This window comes from Staurois parvus, unplaced genomic scaffold (genome assembly GCF_062004578.1).
Source record: "Staurois parvus isolate SC_StPar_1 unplaced genomic scaffold, SC_StPar_1.0 ptg000287l, whole genome shotgun sequence".
Taxonomy (NCBI): Eukaryota; Metazoa; Chordata; class Amphibia; order Anura; family Ranidae; genus Staurois; species Staurois parvus.
In genome coordinates this window covers 6936441-6950075 of record NW_028318083.1, presented here as the reverse complement: position 1 = coordinate 6950075, position 13635 = coordinate 6936441, and the positions used below count along the sequence as shown (strand labels likewise).

The 13635-nt window shown below is 39.8% G+C and overlaps 1 protein-coding gene across 2 annotated transcripts in view; it reads right to left on the bottom strand.

Annotated features, from left to right (window-relative positions):
* Positions 1-6921: 6921 nt before the first annotated feature.
* The window catches only part of LYRM4 (LYR motif containing 4), a 193477-nt gene continuing 186763 nt past the window's right edge, over positions 6922-13635 (bottom strand). For both annotated transcript variants that reach the window (XM_089682203.1, XM_089682202.1), the window contains exon 4: positions 6922-11155. In XM_089682203.1, the coding sequence (XP_089538329.1) occupies positions 11093-11155 (63 nt within the window). In that variant the 3' untranslated portion in view covers positions 6922-11092. The remainder of the gene's footprint in view (positions 11156-13635) is intronic.

Below are 13635 nucleotides of genomic sequence, written 5' to 3'. Positions count from 1 at the left end.
TTAATCAGTTGGAGGAGGATTTCCGCTTGCACAGCTACGTCATTCATAAATGGGGATCTGAGACAACTTCCATCTGCAACTGTGCTGATATCACTAGACTTGTAGTCCATTGATACTTCCTCCAGCTCTGTAATGGACGGTCCATACCTCCAATGCAAAAAAAATAGATGTACATTTTTGCTTTTGCAATATGGGTGCATTTATTATTTATTTATTTTTGCAAGAGGTGGGATTCTCCTTTAACATTACAGAACAAGTTTAGTAGAATGTGACTTACTACTTCTGGCAATACAAAGGCCTGGATAAATGAGAACCTTCACAGACAATTCTTGTAATAATTTCTCCTGATTAAATGTGTATTTTGTAATTCTGAACTTCTTAAAGCAGAACTTCTCATTCTCAATCAATATTGACTATTTTCCTGATTATTAAATAGAAAACTATATCATAGTTTCTTGCTTTACTTATCTTTTTTTTACATTTCTTCAGTTGCCTCCTGGTTGTTAGGCCTAGGTATATCATGTGAAACATCCCAGGAGTCTTTAGGAGGGGTTTTCTCAGCTACACACACCTTCCTGCCTGCATGCCTGAGCTAAGGGCAGATGGACTCCAGGAATTAAATGCTACATAAATCATCTGCCCTTTTGCAAGATGGCCACAGCTAGAAGTGCTAGGGTGTGCTTTTCAAAGTGATTTCTCATCAAAATAATGCATGGAGACATGGATCGATGGGGGAGTTTGCTTTCAATATTTAAAATAAATTAAATTGCTTGGTGCTCAGATCCACTGTGATTCGGTTTTAAAGTCCATTAAATGATAGATTTGTTTTTTCAGTGAATGCATTTTCTGGTTTTCTGAAATGACTACAATCCCGTACAAAAATGTTACTGCAGTTTTAAAGATGTTAAGCTTAATTTTTTTCTGGAAGACTGATTTTACTAAACATTAGGATGGTATATTTTTGTGCACCAGGCCTTTATTACGGTAACTGCAGTTGAGCAGGAAATAGTCTCTGAAGACCTTTGGAGACTGCACAGTATTCAATAAATGTCAACGTAAGATAACAGGAATTCTCTGTGCAGATCTTGCTGAAACCACATCTGCATTAGAGCCTGACAGAAAGAGTGGTCAGTGTCAGGTTTGTGTTTAGACGTAGAACATAGTATAAATGAGAGATTTTGGAATTTATCTGGAATCTGTTTTAAGCAAAAACAGTTTTTCTAGTCCGATTTGGGTTCTGGAAACAAGTTAAAAAGTAAATGCAGTGGTTGACGAGGCCAAATTCATAATGACCCTTTAAATAGACCCAAGTGGCTGCATTCATTTCCTTTTTTAGGCTTTTCTCCTCCTGTTTTCACCTGGTGATCTGACCAGTAGCACACCTCTTTATAATCCGTTACAGCAAAAAGTTTTTTGTTTCCTTTTGGGATATAGGTTTTACGTGAACAAAAGCTGGTCATTTTAATCACCCCTGCTAGTGGTCAATGGTTTCACCATGTAAACTGTTACATTCTGCTGGAGAGCTTGTGCTTTTGATAAGAAAAAAAAAAAAAACCTTGCTGGGTGGATCACCAGATGAAAAGAGAGAGCCTAAAAAAAGGAAAATGTTTGCTTTTGCGTTTTATTACCACTTTAAGCCAACCATAAGGTAAGGATGCTTCTGCGGTGCTGTTTAAATTTTTTTTTTTTTTTAGGAAACCCATAGTGCTCTTGGAATCCTTGATGTTTGCTTTGTAAAACAAAGATTTATCTGGTAAAAAGATATTAAAAAAAAATCAGTTTATAGAGTAAAACAAGATCAAATAAAATTGACCCAAAACCATTATAGTTTCTCTTTAAAGCTGAGTTCCGTTCACAAGGTATAAAAATAAGTCAGCAGCTACAAAAACTGTAGCTGCTGACTTTTAAAAAAAAAAAACAGCCAATCACCTGTCCCACGATCCTTCCTGCAGCCCATTTTAGCAGCCGTTCTGTGTTCCAGGCACCGGCATCTTTAGTGTGGGCACCCGGCTGTGACAGCTTGCAGCTTCATAGCCGGGTGCCCACTGCGCATGCGCGAGTAGCGCTGTGCTTCCTGAATGGCCCCGTAGTGTTCTGGGACCTGTCATGTGTCCCGAAAGACTGCAGGGAGGGAGGGTAGGACGATAACTTCCACTGCCAATCACCTAGGCCAGGGGTCTCAAACTGGTGGCCCTCCAGCTGTTGCCAAACTACAAGTCCCATCATGCCTCTGCCTTTGGGAGTCATGCTTGTAACTGTCAATCTTGTAATGCCTCATGGGACTTATAGTTTGGCAACAGCTGGAGAGCCGCCAGTTTGACACCCGTGGCCTAAGCGATCGCAGTGGAAGTGGGAGCGGGTATGTCAATTTCAAGTACCTGCTCCCCAAAGGTGCCAATCCTTAACCACTTCCCGACCGGCTGTTGTATATAAATGGCCGGCCAGTGGCAGTGCAGGGTCGGGTGGCCGTTTATAAACGGCCTCCCCGCACCCTGCTTGTGCGCGCTCCCTGGGAGCGCGCAGCACCGTGATCCTGTGTCCGCCGGACACAGTGAAACACTGATCGTTGGATGGGACCTCTGTACGAGGTCCCGATCATGTGATCACTGATTGGCCAATCAGTGATCACATGCAAAGTAGTAAGCAAGATGTCACTTGTGACATTATTGCTTACTACGTGTGAAATCTGAATGATCAGAGGTCACATGGTGCAAGGCTATTCACAACAGCCTTGTACCATGTGACAAGCTGTGACCAATCACAGCTCACTCAGTACTTTTCAATGACTGCAAGAATGCAGACAGAGAGAAAGAGAAATGATTGCTTTTACATCCTATATGGGTGTAAAAGCAATCAGTGTAATGAAAAAAAATCTTCACCCCCCACAAGTAGTATAGCGTCACCATGGTGAAACTGTACTGCTAGGGTGACAGTATGTAAAAAAAAAATAATATAAAAAAATAAAATAAATGTAAAAATAAAATGTTTAAAATTTATATTTTTTGGTTATAAACTAATTTGGATTGTTTTTTTACTAAAAAGATAACGGAATAAATTTTGGCCAAGATTTATGATGAAATATTATTTATTTGCAAAATTTTATTAAAAAAAACTTTTTTTCAAAATTTTTGGACTTTTTCATTTACATAGCAAAAAAAATAAAAATCCCAGTGGTGAATAAATACTACCAAAATAATGCTTTATCTGTCTAAAAAAAAATGGTAACAAATTAATTTGGGTACAGTGTTGCATGACTGCGCAATTGTAATTCAAAGTGTGATAGCGCTGAAAGCTGAAAATTGCCCTGGTCAGGAAGGGGGTAAAAGTGTCCGGTCTGGAAGTGGTTAATGAGGAGCGGTGGGATCAGTCTTTAAAGCGGAACTTCCCCTTTTAGCAATACCCACCATAGCACACTTAGAAAAATCAAAAAAAGAGGAGCAATAAACCTGTTAAGTTCTGTGCGCTAAAAATATGACCGCTATAATTGTTTTTTGTTCCCAGGCTCTATTGGCAAAATAACTGCTGCATTAACATTCATTATTGATTCATGAGGAAGCATTCCAGAAGACCCTTATATAACAGTATTATAAACACAGAATCTAATTATACTGTACATTACTGTAGCTTCTGGTTACAGCAGGGCACAAGCTGGAAAGCCTGATGCATTTCACTGGTTGCTGCTACCATTTAAATCCAGGCTCTCCTTTCTCGTATTCTCTCTATATGCACACTCCACCTGCAATGGTGAAGCCAGCAGTTTGCTATTTGCTTCATTGAGAGCCTTTTGCAATCCACGTCATGTATCTTTTATTTATTTTAGCTACTTATATAGCGCCGTCAATTTACGCAGCACTTTACATACAGTATATAGTGTACATATTACATATACAACAGAAAAAAAAAGTTCTACTGCAAATGGGATTTTTCCATTTCTGTTAACGTGAAGTAGAATTTAATCCCAAGTATTCACAGATGCCTGAACCTCCAACCTTGCCTTGGCTGTAACTGGGAAAGCTACTGTTGTGATCGGTTTACATTGTTTTTTTGGATATTCCTATGAAGAATGAATAAAATAAATAAAATGAAGAGCTCGACCTGTCCTGCCTCGTAGAGGACTAATTGCTCCAGCCAGCAGTAACATTGATCTTTATTTATTTCAGGTACTTATATAGCGCCATCAATTTAAGCAGCGCTTTACACATACAGTGGGGATCGAAAGTTTGGGCACCGTCAACTATTTTCAGTTTCAGTTTTCTAGACAACTGCTTAGAAGAACCCATGGTGCTGATTGTTGGGGCAAGGTCAGATGAGTCTGGGCATTTAAAACCTTTGAGATTGACATCATCTGGTCTTCCCAGACGATGATTGAGAACAATCCATGACACTGGCAGGTCTCAGCTTTGCAAAGGGGGCAGTGCATGCTATAAATTCTGCAGGGTGCCCAAACTTTTGCAGACGCCATTTTTTTGTTTTCTGTTATTTTGAAAGTGTAAATGATGGAAATAAAATCTAACTTTTGTTGACATATTATAAGAATGTCTAATCTGTAATTTGATGCCTTTTGGAGATTTTTCCATCTTTCCTTGGCTTCTTTATGCACATTAATACAAATTTTTAGCTGGGGTGCCCAAACTTTCGATCCCCACTGTATATATTGTACATTCACATCAGTCCCTAACCCTCAAGGGGCGTACAATCTGAGTTCCCTAACTTACAGTCATACATACATATACTAGGGCCAATTTAGACAGGAGCCAATTAACCTTCCAGCATGTCTTTGGAGTGTGGGAGGAAACCGGAGTACCCGGAAGGAACCCACGCAGGCACAGGGAGAACATGCAAACTCCAGGCAGGAGGTGCCGTGGCTGGGATTCAAACCAAGGAACCCTAGTACTGCCAGGTGGAAGTGCTAACCATTTAGGCACTGTGCTGCCCATTATTTAATGGCTTAAGGCTGGCCATACACTATACATTTTTCTGCCCAATTTCCTTTAGATTTACCTTCAACTACAGTTGCAAGAAAAAGTATGTGAACCCCTTGGGATTACGTGGAGTTTTGCATGAATTGGGCATAAAATGTGCTCTGAACGTTATCTAAGTCACAACAGTAGAAGAACACAGTCTGCTGAACAGAATACTACACAAACATTAGATGTTGCCATGGTTTAATTGCACATAACATGTAAACATTCACAGTGCAGGGAGGAAAAAGTATGTGAGGCCGTAGCTTAATGACTTCTCCCAGAGCTAATTGGAGCCAGGAGTGAGCCAACCTTGACTCCAATCAGTGTGATGATATTGGATGTGTTGCTAACAGCTGTCCTGCCCTTAAAAAACACACACCTGTTTTGGGTTTACCGGTTTCAAGAAGCACTGTCTGATATGAACCATGCCTCGCAGAAAAGAGCTCTCAGAAGACCTACGATGAAGAATTGTTGACTTGCATGAAGCTGGAAAGGGTTACAAAAGTATCTCCAAAAGCCTTGATGTTCATGTGTCCACGGTAAGACAGACTGTCTACAAATGGAGAAAGTTTAGCATTGTTGCTACTCTCCCTAGGCGTGGTCGTCCTGTAAAAATGACTGCAAGAGCACAGCGCAGAATGCTGCATGAGGTAAAGAAGAATCCCAGAGTGTCAGCTAAAGACCTACAGAAATCTCTGGCACATGCTAACATTTTTGTTGACACATCTACAATAAGGAAAACATTAAACAAGAATGGAGTACATGGGAGGACACCATGAAGGAAGCCATTGCTGTCCAAAAAGAATATTGCAACACGTTTGAAGTTTGCAAAAGAGCACCTGGATGTTCCACAGCACTACTGGCAAAATATACTGTGGACAGATGAAACCAAGATTGAGTTGTTTGGGAAGAACACACAACACTATGTGTGGAGAAAAAAAGGCACAGCACACCAACATCAAAACCTCATCCCCACTGTAAAACATGGCGGAGGGAGCAGCATGGTTTGGGGCTGCTTTGCTGCCTCAGGGCCTGGACGGATTATTGTCATTGATGGGAAAATGAATTCCAGAGATTATCAAGACATTTTGCAGGAAAACGTACGACCATCTGTCCACCAACTGAAGCTCCGCAGAGGATGGGTGATGCAACAGGACAATGACCCAAAGCATACAAGTAATTCAACAAAACAATGGCTGCAACAGCACAGAATACGCCTTCTGGAGTGGCCCAGTCAGAGTCCTGACCTCAACCCGATTGAAATGCTGTGGCATGACCTTAAGAGAGTGATTCACACCAGACATCCCAAGAATATTGCTACACTGAAACAGTTTTGTGAAGAGGAGTGGTCCAAACTTACTCCAGATCGTTGTGCAGGTCTGATCTGCAACTACAGGAAATGTTTGGTTGAGGTTATTGCTGCCAAAGGAGGGTCAACCAGTTATTAAGTCCAAAGGTTCACATACTTTTTCCTCCCTGCACTGTGAATGTTTACATGTTATGTGCAATTAAACCATGGCAACATCTAATGTTTGTGTAGTATTATGTTCAGCAGACTGTGTTCTTCTATTGTTGTGACTTAGATGACGTTCAGAGCACATTTTATGCCCAATTCATGCAAAACTCCACGTAATCCCAAGGGGTTCACATACTTTTTCTTGCAACTGTATGTAGTACAAGAGCCTGCCTAATTGGATATAATTGAAAGTGTTGTTTGGTTTGACCTTGTATTATATGGTTTTTGGTAAATCTAAACCAAAAATCTCAAGAAAATTTTATAATGTATGGCCAGCCTTACTCTAATAGCTAATAATCTGAGGTCTTCACAAAAATGAATGTGGTTCCCTGTCTGAGGTCATGAGCCTGAGGATGCAGAAATAGTTGTTAATCACCTGCAAATTCCATTGTGCACTGTATACATAAAATGATGCAACCGAACAAAAGTACTTAAACAACATATAGTTGATAATGTTTAATTCATCTTCATTTATTATTATAACAAAAACGATATAAATGTGATCAAAGCGTATTATGAAACAGAGATAAAGGAAAATAAAAGTAACACTCTCCATATGATATATGATGATCTAAACTGTTCAGCTAATTCAAGAACATGTGGTTTAAGGCCATCAGTGGTTGATGATTTGATACACTGTTTCTGAACTGACACATAAGAGCTCATTCACATAGGTGCTCAGCCCTCTGCAACACTGTTTTATTTACTTTTTTTTCTTTTTCTACTACCACTTAACAACCCACAGAAAGTGAATAGGTACACACTGGCTGTACAGGCTTAAAGCGGTATTAAACACAAAACATAATATATTGCAATTTTCCAATCATTTGATGTGGTGGCTGCATTCGTTTTCTTTTATTAGTCTTTTTTCACCTGCTGATCTGGCCAGTAACATACCTCCAGTATTATACTAACACCACTCTGGATGAAGGAACACACAGACACATTTGGACAGCAGCATTGTCAGTCTAGGGGAAGGGGGGTGTTAAATGTACTAGTAGGTTTAGATACACCAACAAAATGAAGCCAGACTCCAGCTAATACTGTATAAGTAGTTACAGCAAACCATTTTTTCCCTTTATGGATCATTGTAAGCATCCCTGCTAGTGTTATGTTGCTGGTTTGTCTCATCCCTGTAAACCGATTCATTCTGGTGGAGTGCTTGTTCTTTTGAAAAACAACAGACTTACTGGCTGGATCGCCAAATGCAATTAAAGAAAGCCTGAAAAAAAGAAAATGCAGCAATCAGATCTAGGAATTGGTAAGCTGCAATATAATTTTTGTTGCTTTTGAGTTTAAGGCTCCATGTACACTGCAGCTGAGAAACTGACGTTTAGGAGCTTTTCTGCATTTTTTTTCAGCAGCCCCTGAACTCTCCCTAATGTTGCTATGTGTCCATGTCGTTTACAGGCAGTTGAGTTTACAGTCGTTTTTTTTTTTTTTGAACACACCAAACTTGCGTTCAGGAGTAGATTTTATCAGCGTGCCAAACGCTTCTAACCGCGTTTATAAGCGTTTGGAAATTTTTTTTAACTCTTCCATTTCCAGATGCTGTCCAGAGCCTTTTTTCATCATGAACAATGCATGCAAAGCGTTTTCCCGGTACTCAAATGGACCTGGTGCACCATACTTTGAGGTTTTGCATGAAAAAAAAAATGTTAGACACTGCTGCAATAATTTCTGCACAGAAATGAGCTGGAACACATCCAAACACCACAAAAAAAAAAAGACAGCTAATCTCAACAAATACTGCACTCTCTGCTTCTGCTCTCTCTATTTCTTTTAAAATGTCTGAAATAGTTCATGTTTTACTGTTTTTCAGTACATTCTTGGAATTTTGGAAGGTCTCCTGAGGTTATCTTTAAAAAAGTTTCTAACTCGGCTTAACATAAGTTTTTTAACCTACGTTTTCCAGCAGTCAGTTTCCATCTTGGTTCGATCCATACTGAAGGCAATAGGCTGCAGCGCTGATCGGTGTATTCTAACAGTGGAGAAGTTCCTGATGTCAGAATACAATAACAGAACAGGAACGATATCTCTGTCCAGCTTGCCTCTGTGGAAGGGGGAATCTGTTCAGTTTTTTTTTTTTTGGTCAGCCAACTGACCCATGTATACCCAGCTTCACCCACACAGAAACACAGGGATGGGTGTGTGGACCTGAATGTAGAGCCTGTGCATCCGCGTCCATGCACCTGCCCCTGTACACTATGTGGATAAGTCCATACAGTCAGTGTGTACCCATTTACTTTCTCTGTGTTGTCTGCCTGCAGGTCAGTAGTAATAACATACAAATAGCTCTGCAGGCTACATGGGGCTGAGTGCCGATTTGAATGATTCCTGTTCCTGCCCTGTTAAATAGCATCAATTTGAAAACGTTTTTCCTATGTTTTTGAAGGATTTGGATCTCTCATGTCACTGCTGTCTGTGTGCCTGCTGGAGAGATTCACCCTTTTAATGGTCTCCAAAACTAAAATTCCGGGAAAATTTTAAATTTCGAGTTATTACTTGAACAGAAATAGAGGGGTAATCTTGTTGAGGTGTAAGCAGGGGCGGACTGACAACTCATGTGGCCCCCGGGCAATAGGGGATCATGGGGCCCCTGTGTCCTTGCCCAAACTCAAAAAAGCCTATGAAAAAGGTACCAGGGGCAGCTCATGGGGCCCCCAATGGTCAGTCCGCCCCTGGGTGTAAGAATATTACTGCGTTGCCAATTCCAGCTACTCCCACACACCAGTATCTATCACCCAAAGTATTTTAGCTGCCTCTGACACCTTGTATGTGTTCCCACATCACTCCAGATGATAGAACACTGCCAAATAAATCTACCAACTGCCCTAGGGGAATATACATACAATGATCAAAAAGGTGACACATATACTATTAAATGGTGATACCACAATTCCAGTGCTGCAATATTAGAACATCAAGCAATGACTATCATGTTGAGCCATTGGGATAGGAGAGTGACCTTCACCTGTTGGGTACATCTGGAGAGGAGACTTCTAAGCACTTTGTGACCTATGTTATGTGGGTCATATGCTGATGGTGAGGGCAGAATTCACACAGATGGGAACATGTGTGATCTGGAGGTTGATGTGAAGCACTGGAGTTTGTGGTATCACATTTTTGAGAAAACGAATATGGTTTAAACACATTTTCACTTTTCTTTGGACATTGCTTGCTATCACTGAGTGCTTAATGTTTTGCGGCACTGGAATTGTGGCATCACAGTTTAACTTGTATTTATTTGTATCATTGTATGTATATTCTATGTTTGTTTTGTTTTTTTAATAGTAATATACACCTAGGGTAGCTGGTAGGTTTATTTGACAGCACATCACCATAATATTCTATAATCTTGTTGTGGTGATATCTGAAAAAAAAAATGATACATATAGCTATGTTTTTACCTATTTCGTTCTCTATGCTAAACTACTATTGCGCCTGTACAGATGCAAGGCAAACATCTGATAAAAAATGAATAAGTCCTCCAAATTGTTACAGAGGTTAGCAGGAATCAGATGAAGGATCACCTTTAAACTGCAAATTACATTAAAGTGTTACTAAACCCAGGACCCTGCATTCACTATATCTGGTCTCCCACAGTACATGGAAAGGCAATTATTTTAATAAATATAAACTGCTAAATACCCTTTCTCATCAGAAGTATTTAGCAGTCTAGTGACTGCTATCAATGTCCGGCTGCGCACTGGTTAAAGCTTGTAGGAGGAGTTTTCATTCTCCAACTGTCCTATGAGGCTGCATGACCCCTGACCCCCTGTCTTCACAGTGCTGATTGGCCCTGTGCTGATCACATGTAAACCCCCCCCCCAAAAAAAAAAAAAAAAAAAAACCACAAAAACAAAAAAGAAGACTCTCTAGCAACACACACCAAACTAAGAATGTGCAGAGTGCCTCCAAGAGCTCTGTACAAGCAGCAGATGGATTGGAGACTGTGGGAGAAGGGGAGGATCAGAGAAGACAGGATCAAACAGCCCTTTTACACAATGCTGAGGTTTAACCCCTTAGGTTCCATAGTGTGTATAACAAGCATGCTTGACTGATACAGACTGATTTTACTGTTGTGGGTTTAGTAACACTTTAAGACTCCACCACTTTGCTACTTCCCAGCAGCTGCAGGTATTGCACACTGGAAGTGTAGAATATCTGCAGCAGTCAAGAAACAGTCAAAAGTGAGATTGAAAGACACAGGCCACTGGTAAAGGCACAAGTACACACTTCTTTTACAAATGTAGCAAAGTTTACTTTAATATCTATTGTCAGCTTTCATTTTTATAGGAAGTAAGCTTTGCCTAGAACTTATATGGTCCTAATATTATTTTACGCCAGAGAGCACATGTAGGGCTGCATGTGATGTTCTTTGGATGCCAGAGTTGCCATCTGCATAAGACAGTAAAGATGGGCTCTTGCTTTTTTTAAATCGTTGAACATGAATACAAACTAGCATTTCCCCACCAGAAGTAGATTAGTTAAAAGATAGCAGCTAGGAAAACAAGAGTCTCATTATGCAATGTGAAGATTTGAGAAGGCATGGGCAGACACAACAGTTATTTAACACACAAGTTCACAGAACGATGATCATTTTCTGGCATCACAGGTTTTCCGATGACTCAATCACTAACTTCTGAGTGGCATAGAGCTGTCCAATTGAAACCTGCAATTATACAGAAAAAAGCATATAAGTTTGTTGACAATTATGTAAACAAAAGATTTAGGCTCCATGCACACTAGCTTTTTTTTTTTTACGCTCCTTGAAGTAGTTAGCTAGCATTTTTTTTTCTGCTCCTAGAAGCTAAATAATGTTATCCTATGTATATAAAAGAATGCAGCGCTCTACAATGACATAACTGATAAAGCAATAAGAACATAAAGCGATAAAATGCGCGCTAAGATGGAAATATAAATCGCGTCTAGGTATGATGCATAAGGTACAGTAGCAACCTGCGTAAAAATGTGGATAAATCCAAAAAGTGCACAGTCATATAAAATGATGGTGATAATAAACGCAGCAGTATTAGTGCTAGTCACGTCTAAGTATGACGCATATGGTGCGTGAGTGACAACCAATGTCCAATATATCAAGTAGGTGAAACTCCGTGCTTCAAATGGGTGTAGAAATGAGAATATATTGCACTAACCAGATATCGCAATTTACAGCGCATTTGAGTAACATAGACCATTCCTGGTCATCATCATCCTAGGGGTAACCTCGGGGATCACCTGGCGTACGTCTGCACATCAGCTGATCATCCACTGCTACTCTCCGGATTTCCAGGATAACTCCACTCCAGGTGTATGTACCCAAAGTGTCCACTACAGGAATCCACCTTAATAGCTCATGAACAAATGAGCCAGAAAGAGAAGTGCTAGATAGTTCAGTATGTTTATTTAAGTGGCAAAACAATATTCACAGAAAGCACTCACATCTGGTAAAAAAGAATGCAGATCAGTATCAAAGATGGCCGCCGGCCTCCCTCGTGCGGCGTGACATCACTGGCTTAGCTCCTCCCTAGTGCAATATAGTCTCATTTCTACACCCATTTGAAGCAAAGAGTTTCACCTACTTGATATATTGGACATTGGTTGTCGCTCACGCACCATATGCGTCACGCGACTAGCACGAATACTGATGCGCTCCACAGCGCACTTATTATCACCATCATTTTATATGACTGTGCACTTTTTGGATTTATCCACGTTTTTACGCAGGTTGCCACTACTGCACCTTATACGTCATACCTAGACACTATTTATATTTCCATCTTAGTGCCCGTTGTATGTTATCTATTGCTTTTCCCTCGGAAGAAGTCATTGGACGAAATGCGGCAGAGTGTGGCCTCCCTGTGACGTCACTACTCATGCTGATGCACGTGTCCGGATCACGTGATCGCGCTATGGAGCTCGCTACTGGAGCTCTGATATAACAAAACGCCTTGTTTTTCTTTGCTCATTGTGAGTGTGATTTTAAGGGGGTTTGTTTGGCAATAAATTTGTTGGATGATACTGCACTATGGCGAGTATTTTCTTTACCCACATGTGCTAATCTGGATATGAGAGGATCTTCTCTGAAGTTTGTTTGGTGATATGCTGGATACATAGTAGTATGCTGAGTAATTACCAACACATGAGGATCGTCCTTTGAAGTCTGTTGGGTGAATGCTGGATATATACTGACATGCTGGTTAATTACTAGCACATGGTGAGTGTGCATTTTGATGGGGTGTTTTTGAGCACTGAATACCACATTGCTTATGAAGGAGGATCTCATTACTTCATTTACTGAGGATCATGTTTATATGGACTTTTCTGAATGGACTATATTGAGATTCCCTATTTATTGATTTTTTTGTTTGCACTATTATTATGCACTTATTTGGTGGTGGTTATATTTAGTTGTGTGATTTGGTTTGCGCTATTATTTGTGATTTGTATATTTTTCACATTTTTATTATTATTTTGAGTTTTTTTAATAATAGCAACATCCAGTGAGTGTATTTCCTCTCTTTATTACATTGGTGCAACGATGTTGGTATAATAGAAGTGTTGTATTTATTGGAACATTTCTTTGGTAACTAACTTTTTAGTGGTTATCTATTGCTTTATCAGTCTTATGTCATTGTAGAGCGCTGCATTCTTTTATATACATGTTTTATGAAGGTTGGAGGTTGACCTTTTATGCCAGCTGCTTGTATTATTGTCTTTACTAGCGCTCGTATACCCACCTCTATCCTTTTAGAGTGTTATTCTATGTGTCCAAGCTAATAGCTAATAGCATTTTTCAAGCTTCAGCATTTAGGAGCAGCAAAAAAAAAAAAAAAAGTTTTTGTAGAGTTTTTGAAAGCATTTTTTCTGGCAGTAAAAAAGCTGACCGCTACTAACATACTCATAACAGCTTTTTTTTTTTTCTACATGTACTGTAAAAACGCTAACACCCCAAAACACTACTACAAGCTGGCACAAATACACTATTATCAGTGTTTTTCATCCAGCTTTTTTTTCACGGTTATAAGAAAAAAAAAAATAATAGTGTGCATAGAGCCTAAATGACAGGCATAAACATAACTCTATAAACATGATTTTTTTTCCTCCAAATACTGTGCTGGTATACATGATAGTTAAAGTATGGCAAAAATT